Raw genomic sequence first — 20,575 nt, forward strand, 5'->3', positions numbered from 1 at the left:
TTCTATGTATGGCTAAATCTAATGAGAAATAGTGTAACGATCAAAATTTTAAAGATTTGAAATTGTTACCCAATTCATTTACTTTAACAGTGAAAACACATAAATCTTATGAGTGCAATTTAATTAGAAGAAGGAGCTCATAGCCAAACAAAATATATTTAAAAAAAAATCATGCATTTCACATTTATTAACTAAATGATAAAGTATTAATCCCACTAATATATATTTCACAGGTCAAATTATAAAACCAACTAAATCATGTCTTAAATAATAAAATAAAATCCCTAAGAAACCAAGATAAAATGTTGAAATTAAAATGTTTTGCTACATTATGTAGAGTTAAGTTATTAATTTCGAATATCCTGGCACCACGACAACACCACATCGCCCGCCAACTAATGATCCATTCTAACCTGCGAGGAGTAGTGAAAGGATGAGAACATGTGAATACTCAGTAAGACACAAGAAAAAACAGTGGTGCGATCTCGAGTAAAATATTTAAATCACGCTTCAAAAAAATCATACCGTCATCATATTGTTGGAAATTGATAAGAGCTCATAGTATATCATATCTTTGGTAGCGGATAGCCATTTCATATCATACCATAATCATCATATCATTTCATAACTTTCATAAGTATAATAATTTGTCAACATGAAAAAACATAATATAAACGGGACAAAACACTTGCACCTCGTAGTCCTACCTTGATTGATGAAAAAAGTTTTCTTGAAAGAAAAGCACTAACTTCACGTTCTTAGACCCTCCTTTTTTTTTCTCGACATGGGATACTTATTAAGGTAAACAGGGATTCTCTATGTATACACCATCTACAATATTTATATCACAACAAAACCGCGCATTTTTTTTCCATGTCAGTGGCCTGATTTACTGATTTTCCTTTTTTTTTATTATACACGTATCTACCCGTTCATTTCACTCAAATAAGGCAATTACCTATTTTCAATCAAGGACAACTGACATAATGGGGTGCAACGTATGGTTATGTACTATTCCCAAGAATATATATATATATATATATATATACACACACACACACACACACACACACACACGTGTGGCATCTTTTATACGTTCAAAACAATTATAAAAAGTGGCAAGATCCTATAAACTTCAATATTTTGAGTCTAACTTATCCGAATAAACTTTTTCTTGGGTCTAACATACATAATTAATCATGAACTATCTAACGGGTCTAATATTGATATACTTATACTTGCTCTATCAAAATTTAAGTATTTGGCCCAAAATAAAAATTACTTTTAATTTATATAACTTTAGTCCCCAACTTTCAAAATATAAAATAAATGATTTTATTTTAAATTTATTTATTTACATTTTTTTTGGGCGTCACAAATAGTCTGATTGATTTCAACCATTCTTCTTTGAAATTCTTGAAACTCGTTTTGATACCTTTCTCAATCTTGGTGTAGATTGAAAGGTTGAACTGCATGCTCCTTAACATGAGAGAAACGTTCGTATGAGCTTTTATTTATAAAATAGCCTTGCCATTGAAAAACCAAAATTACAAAACATTTTTCTAAGAAGTTCTGAGATCTTTGAATTTTAAAGAAAATACTTCGATCGAATATTTTTATCCAATGAGAAATAGGATAAAACCATTTCAAGAATTTCTTTGCCTCAAAATGTGCTTCTTAAAATGGATCACTTTTGTTCAAACTTCGAAAACTAATTTCTTTGAACCATTCAAGAGATTTACTAATATTAAAAGAGATTCCAATTTGGTAAAGTTCCAACAAATATCAAAGCAAGCAAAGTAGTTCTTTTGAAAATTTAAAAATTGCTTGATGTGGAAGATCTTTGAATTTTAAAGAAAATACTTCAAACATTTTTATCCAACGAGAAATATGATAAAACCATTCCAAGAATTTCTTTGCCTCAAAATGTGCTTCTTGAAATAGATTACTTTTGTTAAAATTTTGAAAACTAATTTCTTTGAACCATTCAAGAGATTTACTAATAGTAAAAGAGATTCCAATTTGGTAAAGTTCCAACAAATATCAAAGCAAGCAAAGTAGTTCTTTTGAAAATTTAAAAATTGCTTGATGTGGAATTATATGGAACAAAGTGAAAAAAGAATAGTCTGATGACTAACATGAGTTCTCTATTTCTGAAGTGAAGAGTTTTGTCTTTGATTAGACTATTAAGTTCAGGAAGGATGGACTCATTTTGAGAAAGTAAAGAGTAAGGAGGGCTCATCATACAAATTATGGGAATAGACTGGATATGAGAAAATTTTGGTCTAATGAGTAGGTCTGGAAGAAGACTGGTTTTTCCTTTTATATGCTTCACATCAAAATCAAAATTTGAAAGCCACTCCACTCATCTAAACAGTTGAGAATTTGAAATTTGTTTTTGTTTAAATGAAAGCATTTTAGGGAATGTCGACATATCCATTTCAACCAAAAAGTTTATAACAAATGAGATGGGATTAAAATTTCTCAATACCACGTTTGACTACAAAAATTTCTTTAAAAGTGGAATGATAATATTTTTTGCCCTTGAGAATGATCTACTTTTGTATCCACATCTATACCTTTTTTTGTCCTTTTTTCAAAAGAACTGTTACCCAATACAGATCACTTGCGCTTCAGTTTGTAAGATCCTCCTCCCCCTTTGTAAGAATAGATAGGGCTGGAAGTCCTTGTACCCTTTGCTTAATCTTTTCGAACTGCTTGTGTATGTTCTGAAAATCATGGCGGTACATTCTTTTTCAACATGTTTCGTAATGGTTTCAAAATAGGAGATAAATTATCAATAAAGTTTACCATGTAATTTACAATTTCAAGAAATTGTTGAACTTCCTTTTTTAGAAAGATCTGTGTCTGCAAACTTTTATAGTTCTTGACCAACACGTGGCTGCAAAGAATACTGACCGTCTTTAATATGCATTCCTAAAAAATCAATTTCAGAAACTCCAATAACTATTTTCTTTTGAGAAAGCTTAACTACAAATTGTTTGTCAGATTATTGAACTAAGACAATAGCTGAGAATGGACATCTGCTGCTTTTCAGAACAAGAGAATATCATCAATATGGATTAACGCTGACTCTAATTTTGATGATAAATTCTTGTGATAGCCTTTCGAAATAACGAAGGGGCCATTTTAAGACCAAATGGTATAACCGTCCACTGGTAGTGATGGTTTGGAATACAGAACCCTGTCTCGTGTCTTTTTCTTCCTTGATTTCCAGTTGCCAAAATCCTGCTTTTAGATCAAACTCTTTGAAAATATCTTTGCATCAAATAAGTTGGCTAATAGAGTCTTCTTGTTTGGAAGAGGAAATTTTTCATCAGCAAAGAAGTGATTTAGTGGTTTATAATAGGACACAAGTCTCATTTTTCCACGAACTTGTTAACTTCGTTTATTGAATAAAGACTTGACACATCCACTAGGAGGTAATGGTTCAATATGACCTTCAATATTTAATTGGTTTAATTCTTTAATGGCTAACTAGAGATGTTCTAGACTCATTTCAATATGACTAGCTTCGTTAGGGTTAATGTCTTTGTTTCTTTTGAAGGTTAGAGATATAAAGAAATTTAGGTTTTTCCATAGAGGGTGAGTGCATTTAGTGAGGAAATCTGTATAAGAATCTGTGTAATTTTCTTAGATTAACAGACTTGTTATGTCATCAATGTTGATTATGGAGAAATATGTGGTTGACTGTATGTAAGGTAAAAAAATAGGAGTTGTATATAAGGCCATTTGAAAGAGGGATAACATGTTTTGCCCACAACTGTTGAATGATGTTAAAACCAATTACAATATCTTTTCCTGGTAAGGAAGAACCAAGTAACTTATGTAAGCCATTGCATTCCCGAAAAAATTGGAGTTTTACGGGGCTTACTGATCAATGTTGAAAAATATTCATTATTGGCGGCCTGGAAGATTTGTTGATGTTCATTCCACATATTTTTGGAGAGAATGACTGGATTTTTAGAATTGAACAAGCTGTTCTAGTATCAAACACTCTTGCAACTATAATTGGCATTTCATACATTCATGAAATATTTTAACTTCAATCATTGGAACTAGTAGACTAAGATTGATGACTTGCATTCCATAACATTCTTCTATGCTGTCATAACCATTAATACTTTCATCATCGGGGTAAAATTTAAGCACAAAAACAGTTTTCAGGAGACTGTTTATCTTCCTCAGAAAAATAGATTTTTTTCTTATTTTCTACTACACATTTTTCAATAAAATAATATTACAAACAAATTCAAAATTTTTCATTATTTTAACCACACATTCTCCATCAATCACCATTCTAAAATGCATTTTTGGCAAGAAAATGGGTGTCAAACATTTTTAATATATATTTTTAGTCTTCGATTGCCAATTAATTCAGATATAGCTTAAAAATAATTTAAGAAGCAGAGCATTGAAATTTGCATTGAGTTAAACTTGATTTTAGGTATTGACTTTCTAAAACAGAAAGTGTTATGTATTTAGAAGGCCCCTTGGTTACGAATCTTAATTTTTAAATAACATCCTAATCGTAACGGAGAACATCTTTAAATTTAAAGAGTATAATTATTTATCAACTCTAACAAATTCTTTATTTACCTTTTTCAAACAATTATTTATTTTTTTCCTTTATATTTTAATTAATATATATATTTGACGCATCAATAGCTAAAATATTTAGCCCCTATTTGATGACCATTAGTTCGAAAAAATAATGTTTTGAACATTGATTTATTGGACGATGTGTGATTTAAAAGTGGGGAAAATTTTTGAGTTTACGTGCAAAATAATTTATTGTGTGATGCATGGAGTTGAGATTTGGTGTCCCATTTTAATAACTGATTCATTATTTCACATTAAAGTGTCACCTAATTTTAAATACAAGTGATAGTAAAAGAAAAGTTAGATATGTTAATTATAAATGATACGTCAATTATTTATTGGGTGGACAATAAATTTTGGATAACAGATCTCATCTCGAATGTAGAGTTAAAAAAGAGTATGAAAATTAAAGAATTTTATTTAAAAAAAAAAAAGGACAAACAGGGACTTGATATACCTACCCAGATGGACAACTTGCTTTTGGAAGTCTTTAATAAAGGAGTATTGATATTGGAAAGCTCTTTAACCATTAGCATTTTAGTCCGTGGGCAAGCCTTTGCTTTTTGGATCATCTTCTGCCCAATGTGATACTCCCCATTTTTCTTTTCCTTTTTTCTCTTTCCTATTTTTTTTTTTTAAATAATCCAATGCCGTGATATTTCCGTAGTAACTTAACAAGAATTTGACGAATCAAACCCTACCAGCTTAATAGCTAATTCTAACGTTGTATTTTTCAGTTAGAAACGTGACAAAACGATAAAAGACTTGTCCTAATTTGTTTTGAACACTCCCCATTTTTCTTTTCCTTTTTTCTCTTTCCTATTTTTTTTTTAAATAATCCAATGCCGTGATATTTCCGTAGTAACTTAACAAGAATTTGATGAATCAAACCCTACCAGTTTAATAGCTAATTCTAACGTTGTATTTTCCAGTTAGAAACGTGACAAAACGATAAAAGACTTGTCCTAATTTGTTTTGAACTTTTCAATAACTTGACAAAACCATTTCCGTGGATTTCGCATGAAAGTATTGTGGACCCTTCAAAATTCTAGATGCCAAGAGAACTTCAAAATTTATGGGTAACTTCGTTTTCTAGTACAAGTATAATTTTCCAATTAATTTATAAAAAAAAAAAATTAAGCATTTTTATGTATTTGAAGTGGAAACCCAGACTTTAAGTTTTATGGGAAATTTTCCACAATTCAACTTTAAATGTTGATTATAATAATTTGGACGAGATCCACGTAACGGGTGTGTGGGTTTTGAAAACATGGACGATGCTATATGTATAGACATCTTTTACAGTTTTTTGACAGATTGTCAGCTAACAAGCATTCATTGAATGTTGGACACAAAACAAATTTAAATCAATCAATGCAATGTTGCCATCTCGACATCTATAATACTTTCTGTCACTTCCATTTGTATAAACATATTATTGTAAAAACATTATGTGACGAAATTGACAACTTTCACTACACTTGGAAAGTGTATTTATTTAAGATAAGACTACGTAATTGTGTAAGTTCATCCTTACATTTGATTTCATATTACCGTTGACCTTTTTCTATTAATTTTGATTGTTGGGAATTTTGAGAACTTCTGATACACCAAAGACAACAAGAATGACTCAAAATCTATTTCCTTGTTCAGGCTAATTATTTCAATGGCCACAGTGAACTTTCACATTAGCTTATCATTTGTCATTGAACTTAATTTTTTTTCCAGGTAAGCGTTGAAGTTAACATTTGGTTTCCTATACGTCACTCTTTCTTTCCCGTTAAAAAAGCTAAAGGTGCGGTTGATTTCCATTTTCATTTTCAATTTCATTTTCAAAACGATTTTTAGTTTTCTCCGAAAACGACCCGTTTTTCGCGTTTTGAGCGTTTTCGACATTTATAACTGAAAACGCTGAAAATGATAAAAAGTCGTTTTGCGTTTTCAGTTATAAATTTTAACTCGTTTTCGAAAATGCGTTTTTGAAAACGACGGACCAAACGCGTTTTCATGTTTCGAAAACGGAAAATATGCCGAAAACGACAAGCCAACCATGGCCTAACGTTTTCAATGACCTGACAAAGAGATTGCCAATGTGACGTTAATTAATGTCGACATCGTCAAAGTCGCATGCTAATTATTTTAACTGTCATTAAAATTTAAAATTGATCCGAATTATAATTAAACTTAATGTTTAGTGTACTTCCCTCTGCCCATTGGACATTGACAAAATTAACGATCTTAGTGACATGGCATATAAATCCCATTAGTTTAGTCCATGCCCAAAGACGGAGCTAGATATTTGGTATTGTGGGGTCAAAAATTGAATATAATTTATTTTTTTTAAAACAACATATCATTAATGAAGATAAGTCAAGTTAGAGAAAGTCATTACTTACTTGAAATTGAGAATAATTTCTAAACTCGAAATTGATAATAATTTCTTTTGAATAAGCAATATATATCTCTGCAATTACCTGTCAACTAAAATATATAAGTGGAGGTTAAAATACATTGTCCAATCTCATAACACATCAAAATTTCTACCGTGGACAAATTCTTGGTAGCCATACAAATGGGTCCATGTTTCATCATTGGAATATTATTTTCTCTCTTCGGTATGATAGTTATCACCTAAACATGCCAAATTCAGTTGATACATAAATAATTCAAGCCAAATGAAAAATCTTTTAAGGCCATGTCAATTAGACATTAAAATATAAACAAAGTAATCCAATAACTTACTATGATACTGCTTCAAATTATTTATCCCCTTTTTCACTTGTACTTGTACGCATCAATCTTTTTGTATTTAATTTTCCTTCTATCACTTTCGAATTAAGAAAACATGACAAATTACCGGTTACAATGAGGGAAAAATGAGGTCACGATCATGGAACTTCGAAACACATTTTTAATATCAAGATAACTGAGGGCCTAAGACACAAACTAGAGATTAATGGACAAGGGTACATATATTTTCGACAAGTAGAAATGCACTTGCATATCTCAAATTTAAAAACAACTAATTAAAGGTCCAAATTAACGGAAAAAACTAAAGCCACATCCAATGAATACAGACATAGACGGACCTTGGTTTGCTACATAGATGGAAGAAAAACAAATGTCAAACAAATAGATGGTAGATTTGTTACCTAGATGGAAGAAAAACCACAAAATTAGCACAAGAAGAAAAAATCCGAAAATATGAATGGCGAATTAGCGATATCAAACTCTTTATGTCGATTCTTTATTTCTTCTCTCTGTGGGGCTTTAGGGCAAAGTCCGTCAAATGCATATGAAATAATGAAAAGCCTGCCACTTGAAGAATTGGAGAGAAAATGGTAATGGACTTGGTGACTTAGAGTTGGACAAGTGAAGAGCAACAATGGGTTTGTGCACTTGGGCTTGGCAATAAGCAAAGTTTTGGCTAATTTATATATTATAAAAAAGGGGTTTGGCAACATGTTTGAATAATTTATAGATTTATTTATAAAAAAAAGTAGAGAAACTTTTGTGAGGTCAATTGACCCCACATGACCCCGTGTGGTCCGTCCATATCCATGCCATCAACGTGTGTTTTTAAAGCGTCAAATGGCATCCTGAACCAATGTTTTCAAGTTTAAAGAAAATAGAAAATGAAATCTCACGCACAATCTCTTCATTCGACATCAAGTCAAATAAAATAAGAATATAAATAGTCTCAATTGAAAATCAAGTGATGTCCAACGAGAATAGACTAACTTTTATGACATTTGATCACGGTCATTGAAGTGATATAATCTATTAGTTTAAGAGAAACCTTATTGCACACCACCAACCTCAACCTTAACACGACAGATTATGAATCCCATGCCCCTAATTCCTATCCACTTGTAGAATGGGGTCTTAACCGTTTCATCCTAAAATCATCCAGCGCCTAAAGAGGGTATGCTAAAACTTCTATGGCATTTAATCACAATTATTTTGAGTAACCCAATCTATGGACTTGAGAGCGACCTTATTGCTTGCAATAATCTCTCCCTCAACATGTCCATGAGCCTAACTTTGATATCACTTGTAAGACCTAGTTTTAATAGTTTCGTCCTAAAATAAATTGATGTCCAATGAGGGTAGACTAAACTTTTTATGGTATTCAATCATCATCATTTGAGTTATCATATAAATTGACCTAAGAGTGACATTATTGCACTCCAACAATAAAAAATTCCATATTCATTTTAGAGTTCTTCTAGTCGATAATTGATTTGAATAAAATTGGTTCTTAAAAATATTGATAAATGATGAACAACAAGAGTAAATGGTTGATTATTTCAATTTCGATAGCTTTGGCTTGAAAACAAGATGAATGATAAAAAAACAAGAGGAAGTGGTTCAATACGTTGATTTCCAAATTACAATTTGACAATTTCAACAATGACTACAAAAAATTTCATAACACATACATAATATTAACAAAATATCAATTTGTTTATTAAATCATCATAACAATTTGATTGAGCATGTGGCTTTTTTTGCTATTGAAATATGCCCGAATCCCCTCGCCTATGCCATGCTCATTTTTTTACGTGGCCTACCAACTTGAAGCGTGACAGTAAACTAGTGTTCATCATCCAGCGTTTTGCAATCTCTTAAGAATGTTTAACTTTTTTTGTTCAATTTCGGATTAGAGACCAAATATAAAGTTAAGCGACTAATGTAAAACTTTTTAAAGTTCAATGGTCAAGTAAAAAAAAAAACTATGAAAGTTCAATGACTATTTAGATAATTAGTTTGAAGTTTGGATGACATGGACATAAACTAATGCGACACTTCAGCCTTGCTTAGAGCTCGGTGTATAGCCCTCTCACATGAGGGGAGTATACATCGAGCTGTAAGACTCGATGTACAAAGGGCTTTATTCGCGACACTTTGACAATCCTATTGTTGTGTCATCAAAACTTTAATATTTTAAACTTGGGTAATACCATTCAACACCAATGGACCTTAACACCGATTTAAGTGGCAACTATCGTCATTAAATGATAGATTCATTAAAATACGGAGTCAAATAATTCATTTAATTTGACTTATCAAGCATGACTATCTAAATTTGTGTTCTAACACCACTAGTATCAAATAACATTATTCTTTAAACTTTAACAATCCATGGACAGCTTAGACTTATCCTAAGATGAGTCATGAATGTAATTGGACACATTTTCTTCACGAGTCTAGTGGGCTCGACTCATTGGTAATGGCCCACAAACCAGCTAATTTTTAGGCTTATTTTATTATTTTTTTAAAAGAAATTCACAAGTGGCTCGTGGAATGCTCAACTTGACCAATGAGGTCCACGGATCAAAGAACTAGACGAAGCCTAATTTGTGAATACGAGCCGAACTCATGTGTTTAGAGATTGAGCGCGATTTAGAGCATGTTTGATAGAGATTTTAATTCAATTAACATCAATTTTTTGATCGTTATTTCACTATTTCATTTGTTATTTTCGAATTCTTCTCTCACAAATAGGACCTATTTTATTTCTAATGGTCAAAAACCAATTAACAAAATTCATACTGAACAAGCTTTTATTGTCATCTCTATTGTGGTTCTAGAAGAAAATACAAAATAGAAATGACACAAAGGTCAAAGATATTGACTTGCTAGTTCACAATCACGCTTCCCACGCAGCCATGGAATATCCTCAACCTTAATTGGTTGTTCCCTTGGCTTGAAAAAACCCTAACCCCACTTCCGTCCGTAGATTGAGCGCGATTTAGAACATGTTTGATAGAGATTTTAATTCAATTAACATCAATTTTTTGATCGTTATTTTACTATTTCATTTGTTATTTTCGAATTCTTCTCTCACAAATAGGACCTATTTTATTTCTAATGGTCAAAAACCAATTAACAAAATTCATACTCAACAAGCTTTTATTGTCATCTCTATTGTGGTTCTAGAAGAAAATACAAAATAGAAATGACACAAAGGTCAAAGATATTGACTTGCTAGTTCACAATCCCGCTTCCCACGCAGCCATGGAATATCCTCAACCTTAATTGGTTGTTCCCTTGGCTTGAAAAAACCCTAACCCCACTTCCGTCCGTAAAGCCAAAATTCCACCACCTCTTTCTCTTTCATTCACAATAGTCATTCCTGTCGCCTTCAATCGCGCCTTTCCGCACCATTTTCTCGACTTTCTCTATCTATATATACACATCTATATTAATATATTAGGGTTTTTGGTCATTTGGTATTCTAAATGAATAATACAAATAATACCAAGTCTAATCAATCCCCACAAGCACCATCACTCACTGGTGCTAACGATTCTGAAGAGCAATCCTCTCCTGCCCTCGAAGTTTCTCCTTCTACAGCTGCTAAGAACAATAATTCGGAGAAGTCCGAGATTCCAAGTACTGGAGAAGAGGACGTGGTGATGGCCGAGAAGGAGGCGGCATCGGCATCAGCGGATGGTCCGATTGAAGAGAATTCGATGAACCCCGCTACCGTTTTTAGTATCAGGCTTAAGCAACCGAAATCCAATTTACTCCATAAAATGAGTGTTCCCGAGCTCTGCCGCACTTTTAGGTGATTTTCCTGTGTTCTTGAGTTTGAATTGATGGATCTGATCAGAATTGCGTGGTTTTGAATTTGATTGCTTGTTAATTCTGATGGTTGATTTCCAATTGATAGTGGAATAATGTCCGAGTTTAAGGTTCAGTTGCTTGACAATTCAGTTAAAGATACTTTTTCCCCCTTTTTGGCAAAGTAAATTAAAAAAATTACATTTTTGATTTTAAAGTAAAAGAGACCTTGCATATTTTATATACTAAATTAATTTTGCTGATAATATAAAGTGCATGTTTTGATTTTTGTTGAAAATTGTGTTATTGCTTTAAAAATTCAAAGACAAATGGGAAGTTAATGGGTCATAAATTAGTAGTTAGACATAGTTAACTTGTTTCCATCTAACGTTTCACCTTTGGTAACTATATCTTAAATTGCTTTGTTTGTCCTTTGGGACATACTTCTTGTACAGTTTCGTTGTTTCATAAATATTAGCTCAGTTAACGTAGGTAACTATGTTTTTGCTTCAAAAGCTATCAAATCACTTTCTTCATCACACAGTGGGAGATAGATGTATACCTTCATCCAAGCTTCTCAACCACCGTAGGGGAACCTATAATGATTATTGAAGTAAATATGTACTTGGGAGTTTTAAAAGATTTGAGAAAAACTCAGGAAAAGTAAAATTATGAGGCTTAGTGAGGGTGGCAAATGATGATGACAATTGCCCAGTTAACAAATTGAATCAAATGATTAATGGTAGGAGAGGAGAAGAAAATAATGATGTATCAGGAAAAATGTGAGTGTAAGGGAAAAAAATGATAAGATTAGGAAGTCTTACTATTCAGTCATTGCATTAACTGGTGTTCTCAGCTAAAATTGAGGCTGAGGCTTGAATCGGGTAATAGGATTATTAAAAAATATATGTTTGTTGGCAGCAATGTTTAAAATTGAGGCTGAGGCTTGAATCGGGTAATAGGATTATTAAAAAATATATGTTTGTTGGCAGCAATGTTTAAAAGGGCTTGATTGAATATTGAGGCACGTTGGTGAGGCGTAAGTCTCAAAAAAATATATACATAGTAAAATATGCTCATAATAAACCATAAAGGTATAAATCATCTTTTAAAATCGAAAACAAAACATTAACAAAATTATAAGTCTAATTCACAAAGAAACACAATATATATCAATGGTGTAGCAATTAAGTTCTCAAATTAAAAACATAACAACATTATAAACTACTAGAAGTTAAAATAATAGAGAAATTTATTATATCATCCCTACTGGTAGGATATTTAAGTGAATTATCAACATCTTTGATTCCCAATCATCTTCCTTATAACTATTTATTTCTTTTAATTCCGTATCATTGTCCTTTACCCGCAATAGTGTGTTCTTCTTCCCATTCAGCTTAGGGTCCGTGTGATTGCAAAGATGAAATTGAATTGAATTGAAAACGAATTTCAGGGAATTGAATTGATGGGAAATTGATTTCCTGGGAATTGTAAATTATTGTGTTTGATTGGTATAATTTTTCATGTGGAAAATGTTGAAATAAAAGTATCTTTTGGTGTTCGTTTGACTTTATTTTATATGAAAATTGTCAATTAAAGGGATAGAATTTACTGGTATTAGGGATGAAATTTTTTCCATTGCCAAAAAATTAAAAAATAAAAAAATCAAGAAAATAATCCATCTTTTGATGTTTGTTTGACTTTGTTTTACATGAAAATTATCAATTAAAAGGAAATATTTTTTTACAATAATTCTTAGAATTTGTTTCCATTACCAACACAAAAAAAAATAAAAAAAAAATCGAAATAAATAAATAAAATGCTACAGTAACATGGAATTCCAATTCTCACCAAAATTTTCCTTAAAAACCAAGAAAAGATCAATTCCCACGACAAGCAAGAAAAGGTAATTCCATGAAAATAAAACCCTATCAAACACTATAAAGTTGGAAAATGGAATTCTATTTCCATTTTCCATGGAAAAAACCACATATCAAACACTACCTTAAAGTCTGGAAAAGAAAATTAGAAATAAACCTGTTAAATAATCGAGGTTGGCATTTATGGAATTTTATGAAAGCCTTGCATGAAGTGGATTTGAAGTGTAAATCTCAAATAGGTTTTCTAAAACAATAGTTGGCAGAAAGTGTTGATGGGTCGCAACTGTTCAATTAAATTTTTGAAGAAATGAAACATCTGAATGGAACAAAGTTGTGGCCCCAGACAGTGAGCATTGAACCATTTGGCAAACACCTTAAGATGTAAGTAATTAATCTATAGAGTGAAAATATATTTGGGACTTGATGGTCAAAAAAGGACCAGGCTTGATGATCAAAGAAGCTGTTTCAATGGCGTGGGACTGGGCACAAGTTCACATTTACTAGAATTGAAAGAAGGTGGACAAGGAAGATGAATTTTTGAAAGATAATTAGCTTGTTTATGCTTTTTTGCATGTGAGTGTTTACTTTTTTGTTCATTGAGAAGGTGACGCTGTCACTTTTATTATTATTATTATTATTATTTATCTATCTAAATTTCTTCTTCTTCTTTTTTATTTTATTTTACATGTTTTTTTGGGAACTTATTTTATTCTTCTTCACTATTTTAGCTGATTTTTATGACAAGTTTCATCATTGTTTTCCAGTGCTGTTGCTTGGTGTGGAAAGCTGAATGCTATAGCTTGTGCATCAGAAACTTGTGCTAGAATCCCAAGGTAAGATGATCAAACTAGAGATCTTTCTTTATTTAAAACAGGCATATCATTGTTACAGCGTAAAACATATATTTCCCTTTATTTTTATAGGTTTGGAATCCTGCTACTGGTACACTTGAAATAAATCAATTGAAAATTTTAAAAATATTGCTACTTCATCATATTGAACTGGCTACTGTACGTTTGATTTGATTGTTAATTCAGAAAATACAAAGTTTCATGACCCAAGGTCCAACTTCTATTTCATCAATCGGGATGTTCTTTACTTCTTTCAAATAAAGTTGATTATTTGTTAGATAATAGTTGACCTGATAACTCAGTGTTAACTACCAAATGGCACAATAAAATTCACTGTGGTCACAACATTTGGGAGATGTGTAATAAACTGATATCTGATGTTGAATTAACACATAATTAACGCCATAATAATTTTTCCATTGTCTTTGTAGTTCGAATGCAAATCCTCCATTTTGGATTCCTATACATATAGTGATTCCAGAGCGGCCCACTGAGTGTACAGTTTTTAATGTTATAGCAGGTTTGACTTATAATTTAATGCTTGTTTTTTATGACAATGCTAGACTTGTCTTGAGTCCATTAATATGTATATTACAGTATTGCATATGTTGAGTGATATTTGGCATTACATTGTTGAAATTTAATTCAGGGTCATCTATGCCATTTGATATTACTGTGGTTGATATGCTAACATTTTAAAATTTGTCTCACTGCTTCTTGATAGTGTTGTTCAGTCTGTTATTGCATTTTTTACTTCATGATCTTCACGTTTTAAGAAAAATTCTGGATTTTGGTGCCTTTATTCTATCTGTTTCACTGTGGGTTTGAGAAAATGATGGTTCTGACCTATTAATTTCATGATGTTTATTGACACAGTTGTCACCATTCTTCTTAGTAACTCAGGTTCTTGAAATTCTCTAGGTTCAGTTTGACGTAACTATGTTTGACAATTTGTTAATCCATTTTTTTATATTTACAGTCTTTATTTTTGGATTGTGATCTGTGATTATCGATGTTTTGGCAGATTCTCCACGGGATTCAGTTCAGTTCATTGAGTGGTCACCTACTTCCTCTCCCCGTGCCTTGCTTATAGCTAATTTTCACGGACGGATCACCATCTGGACTCAGCCTTCTCAAGTATGCTAGCCCTATTGGGCTTGTTGAATTATGAAACTATAACATTCTCGTTTCTCAAACATCTTACTGATTTGCTACTAAAATACTTAGATTAGACAATACTTAGTCTTGGTCACAATTCTTTTCACACATGGTATATCTTGAGATACTCTTCTTCCATGTTTTTATTGAGCTCACACACACACTAACACACTATATGTATTTTATTTTATTTTTTTAAAAATTCATTCAGGGTCCTGCTAATTTGGTAAAAGAGGCTAGTTACTGGCAGCTGGAATATGAGTGGCGCCAGGATATTGCAGTTGTTACCAAGTGGCTATCAGGGGTTTCTCCGGTATGCAATTTTTTTTTTTTGTCTCCTGGTTAGTTAAATTTGGACACATGCTTATCTACTTATATTTTGTGACTTGTTTTGCCATAAAATTAGTATAGGTGGCTTGCAGCCAGATCTAGTGGTTCCGGAAAGTCAACATTTGAGGAGAAATTCCTTTCACAGCAGCCACATGCTCCAGGTTGGTTCTATCTTGGCTTGTCCCATTAGATTTAATAGCACTTGCATTTTAATGTAAGCAGAAAATCTCGTGTCGTGTAATAAGGAAATATTTCCATTCAACATTATCAACCTGAATTTATACTGGTTCATATCATAACAACATCCATTTCTCAAATTTGAGGTGAAAATGAGAAGAAAGTTATATCAAGTGAAGCAATCAACTGTAATTTCTTGAACAGAGTCGATTGCAATTAGAATTAACTAATTTAGTCATGTTGAGGCAACTGGCTATTATAGCTCAAGAAGGAGATTTTAAATTTATCCTGATGAGATTTTTGAATTCTTTTATTCCCAAGAGTCATCTTCCATCAGACGTGAACATCAGATTATGTTTTGTTAGTTAATGCTGTTTCCTTTGGTTTTGGGAACAGCTGGTTGGCCAAATTTTCTGTGCGTGTGCTCTGTTTTCTCCTCGGGCTCTGTTCAGCTTCATTGGTCCCAATGGCCTCCTAATCAGAGTGGTACACCATCAAAGTGGTTTTGCACAAGTAAAGGTTTGTTGGGAGCTGGGCCTAGCGGGATTATGGCTGCGGATGCAATTATTACAGATTCTGGTGCCATGCATGTTGCAGGCGTTCCAATTGTGAACCCATCAACTGTTGTTGTTTGGGAGGTTACACCTGGCCCAGGAAATGGTTTTCAAACTACTCCAAAGGCCAGTGTGAGCAACGAAGTCCCGCCATCACTTAATCCTCCTTCTTGGGATGGTTTTGCTCCTCTGGCTGCCTATTTGTTTAGCTGGCAGGAGTATTTAATATTAGAAGCGAAGCAAGGGAAGAAACACACGGAGCAAGATTGTAGTGACATGGTAGCTCTTCATTGTTCACCAGTTTCAAACTTCTCTGCATACGTGAGTCCCGAGGCTGCAGCTCAATCAGCAGCTACGACGACCTGGGGCTCGGGGGTCACTGCTGTTGCCTTTGATCCAACACGTGGTGGTTCCGTGATAGCTGTTGTGATAGTTGAAGGTATGAATGTGTACTTCTACTTGAACTGATCTTTCTTTCAACTTATCCTGCATGTTCAAATTTTCATTAATTGAGGGTGCAAAGTTTCCCACTTTGCTTTCTTCACCCTCTTAATCAAAAGAAGAATTTTTCTTTATTTTTTATTTTTATTTTTATTATTATTATTATTATTATTTTTGGTGTTCTTGACCTATTCTATGTGTTACATCTCTGCTGGGTTTCTTTTGCATATACCCTCGATTATTTCATACTGAAAACACAATGTTTAAGAGGTGCAAACAACATTAAAACTGGCGATTTGTAGTGAATTTCTGTCGCCGTGTGAGGAGTTATGTGATCTCAAATATGTCCCATGCTCCTGGTAGTATTTTCTTGGATCATACTCTTTCAATTCCTTGTTTATCTTGTTTTGATGCTTTATCCCTATTCTGGCAAATCATGTTTGTGGAGTTCTTTTCCATCATCACATTGACCTAATCTATTTTAATTTTTATAGTTGAGTCATAAATCCCAGCCTAATTAAGATGCATGCAGATTTTCATCCTTCAGCAATTAAATGTTGGCATCCTTTTGTTTGTTTCGCATTATCCAGAAATACATTATTTCCCAGATTGTTGTGTGACAGGTTGTTTTGTCCTAGGCAAAATCTAAACATTGTTTTGAGATTATTTTGTGCAGGACAGTACATGTCCCCTTATGATCCTGATGAGGGCCCTTCAGTCACAGGATGGAGAGTTCAACGTTGGGAATCATCTGTTGAGGATGTTGTAATCCATCAGATATTTGGAAACCCCACAAATTTTGGTGGACAGGCACCCAAGCAGACCGTTTGGTTGAGTAAAGTGATTAAATGCATTCCAGCATCTAGTGATTTCACGATTTCAGGAACGCCTACTGGATCAGCTCGTGATGGGAAAAATATGAATGAATGTGGGGGTGAGATTGCAAAACGGATCAGTTTTGATCCTTTTGATTTGCCCAGTGATGTTAGGACTCTTGCTCGAATTGTGTATTCTGCTCATGGGGGGGAGATTGCTGTTGCTTTTCTACGTGGTGGGGTCCATGTTTTTTCTGGTGTAAACTTCACACCTGTCGATAACTACCAGATAAATGTTGGCTCTGCAATTGCTGCTCCTGCATTCTCTTCTACGAGTTGTTGTTCAGCTTCTGTTTGGCATGATACCAGCAATGATTGTGCCATATTAAAGATAGTTCGCGTTCTTCCTCCTCCTGTTGCTAATAGTCAAGTTAAAGCCAATTCTGCAACATGGGAGCGGGCTATCGCTGAGAGGTATGCTTAATACACAGTTGCGGGGTTGTTACTGAATTTTGATTACACAATTGGTGATATGTATTGATTAATCTTGGTTGTATCTAAAGCAATGTTATAAAAATAGGACTGGACCCGCTTCAACCGAAATACCCATGAACCGATCCAACATCCAGTCCGGTTAAAGCTTAAAACCCACTTAATTTAAAACATTAAAAAATCGGTCAATTGGCTGGTTTAACCACTAATTGGATGACCCCGAAACTGGTTTCTGCAGTTCTACCGGTTGGTAGGTGGTTTAATAAATACAAAATTTTCTACTTTTAGCCAATTGGATTGAAAGGCCCAGAAAGGACTTAACTAATTGGTTCCCACTAATTTATATATTGCATCCCCAGTGATTTGGTAGCAAGGATTTGATGTGGGATAAGAAAAATTCCCTGACAGTAGTGTATTATACAATTACTTGTATAAATAGATTTTTTTAATTAATTTAATAAATCATTTTTATGTTTCACTAATTAATAAAAATTAAAAACGGTCCAAATATTTCTGTTAGCACCATCATAATGTATCTTGTTTCCTGTCAAAAATATATTTATTTATCTTTACAAATTAACTACCCTGTTCGATCCTTATAAAATATAAAGTATAACCATCAATTTGCCTTTTTGTGGCACCATGTATTTTACTGCCTTAATGTCCTCTCCTGTCTTGGCAGATTTTGGTGGAGTCTTCTGGTGGGAGTTGATTGGTGGGATGCTGTTGGTTGTACACAGAGTGCCGCAGAGGATGGCATTGGTAAGAATGCTTAATATTTTTCCATGAAAATGCTATTTCGCCAATGTTCAGATTAACTTTTGATTCTAGGATGTGGAAATAAGACATTTGCTTGTCTTTTTCCTCCATATTAAAATGTCACAAGTGTTTGCATTGTAAGAAACCTTCTTAACTGGAGTGTATATGACCTTGAATTTGTGCAATTTTTCAAAGATTTTGTGCCAAGAGAGTTGTGGTTCTTTTTGGCAGCAGCACAACATTGCCATTTTCCACCTAAATAAGAAAAATAATGTCGAATTAGCATTGTATGCGTAGATTTTAGCCATTTATAGACCAAGACCATTCTTCCTGTCCTGTAATTTGGAGGAATTTATTTCAATCAATTTAACTTTTGCTAGTCCAACATGATCTTTTACCAAAAATATTCTGAGGAACAAGCAGCTTAATGCTTATGACCAGTCTAAGAGCTATTATAGTTGCATCCTGGGCTCCTTTTGCTGATGGCAGAATTTTACCATTCCAGTTTCACTTAACAGTGTTATTGCTGTTTTGGACAATGATTTCCACTCACTTCCTACTACTCAGCACCGACAGCAGTATGGACCTGTAAGACCCCTTTAATTGTCAATTCCTGCTACTATTTTATATGCTTCATTTTTAATTTTGAGTGTTGATAGACCTGGTTTGGATGATGTAGAGTTTGGACAGAATAAAGTGCAGGCTACTTGAAGGTACAACTGCTCAAGAGGTCAGGGCTATGGTTCTTGACATGCAAGCAAGATTATTGCTGGATATGCTTGGTAAAGGAATTGAATCAGCTTTAATAAATCCTTCAGCTTTGGTACCAGAGCCATGGCATGCATCTGGTGAGACGCTGTCTGGTATTGATCCTGATGCAATGGTTGTTGAACCTGCACTTGTCCTTAGCGTCCAGGTTTACCTCTTTCCATGTTTTCTTGAACTTATTTTTCTTTGTATATTTTTTTTCTTTCTATATATGCTCTCCCCTTGGGCACTCAGCATTCTAACTGCCAGAGCATACACGCAGGCTTATGTTGATGCAGTCCTTGATCTAGCATCACACTTCATCACGCGTTTGAGACGTTATGCAAGTTTCTGCCGTACATTGGCAAGTCATGCTGTTACTGCGGGCACAGGTGGGAGTCGGAATATGGTGACAAGTCCAACTCAAAGTGCTGCTACTCCGACAAGTCAGGGTCAGTACCACTTTTCTCCCAGTTGCCAATTTTTACATGAGATACTATACTTAGATAAGGAATTCAGATTTATATTCAGTTTGAACGAACTAAATGGAAGTTCTCTTTTTCATTTGCCTGTTTTATCTTCTCTCTTCTCTTACTGCCTGACCTTGCTATTAGGATATCTCATATTCTCATCATTTTCAGGAGCCCAAGGTGGAATTGCTAGCTCAACTGGAAGTACTCAGGTGCAAGCTTGGGTACAAGGAGCTATTGCCAAGATTAGCAGCACGACTGATGGCGTTCCAAGTTCAGCTCCAAACCCCATAAGTGGTCCTCCGCCCTTTATGCCTATAAGTATCAATACGGGAACTTTTCCTGGGACTCCAGCTGTTAGGCTTATAGGAGACTGCCATTTCCTTCATCGTTTATGCCAACTTTTGCTATTTTGTTTTTTCTTTCGACGAACACAATTACCGCGTTTTATTGGGGCTGCTCATAGAAATGCTGATTCATCTACACAAAGGACTCAGCTTAGCGCTGCAGGAAAAGTAGAAGAACCCAACTCTATTGCTGCAAAACCAGCAACAGCTACTGTCAGGACAGAAGAATCACAAGTGACAAGGTCTGGACAGGCTGCCACTGTGGCAAAAGGACCTGAAGAAGGTCCAACTAGCCGGTCAAGATTAGGTTCCGGAAATGCTGGTCAAGGATATACATTTGAGGAGGTAATTTTTTTTTTTT

At 33.7% G+C, this 20,575-nt stretch overlaps 1 protein-coding gene across 2 annotated transcripts in view; it reads left to right on the plus strand.

Moving 5' to 3' along the window:
• The first annotated feature begins 10,708 nt into the window (after nucleotides 1–10,708).
• The window catches only part of LOC111370623 (mediator of RNA polymerase II transcription subunit 16), a 12,072-nt gene continuing 2,205 nt past the window's right edge, over nucleotides 10,709–20,575 (plus strand). Inside the window, exons 1-13 of one of the 2 annotated variants that reach the window (XM_022992430.1) lie at nucleotides 10,709–11,197; nucleotides 13,838–13,906; nucleotides 14,356–14,444; nucleotides 14,949–15,061; nucleotides 15,294–15,395; nucleotides 15,489–15,573; nucleotides 15,986–16,582; nucleotides 17,261–17,873; nucleotides 18,574–18,653; nucleotides 19,156–19,238; nucleotides 19,330–19,566; nucleotides 19,681–19,849; nucleotides 20,039–20,559. In XM_022992430.1, the coding sequence (XP_022848198.1) occupies nucleotides 10,869–11,197; nucleotides 13,838–13,906; nucleotides 14,356–14,444; nucleotides 14,949–15,061; nucleotides 15,294–15,395; nucleotides 15,489–15,573; nucleotides 15,986–16,582; nucleotides 17,261–17,873; nucleotides 18,574–18,653; nucleotides 19,156–19,238; nucleotides 19,330–19,566; nucleotides 19,681–19,849; nucleotides 20,039–20,559 (3,087 nt within the window). In that variant the 5' untranslated portion in view covers nucleotides 10,709–10,868. Of the gene's footprint in view, nucleotides 11,198–13,837; nucleotides 13,907–14,355; nucleotides 14,445–14,948; nucleotides 15,062–15,293; nucleotides 15,396–15,488; nucleotides 15,574–15,985; nucleotides 16,583–17,260; nucleotides 17,874–18,573; nucleotides 18,654–19,155; nucleotides 19,239–19,329; nucleotides 19,567–19,680; nucleotides 19,850–20,038; nucleotides 20,560–20,575 lie in introns of those variants that run through there. The other variant, XM_022992431.1, reaches the window with a different exon arrangement.

The sequence above is a fragment of the Olea europaea genome, chromosome 21, assembly GCF_002742605.1.
Source record: "Olea europaea var. sylvestris chromosome 21, O_europaea_v1, whole genome shotgun sequence".
Taxonomy (NCBI): Eukaryota; Viridiplantae; Streptophyta; class Magnoliopsida; order Lamiales; family Oleaceae; genus Olea; species Olea europaea.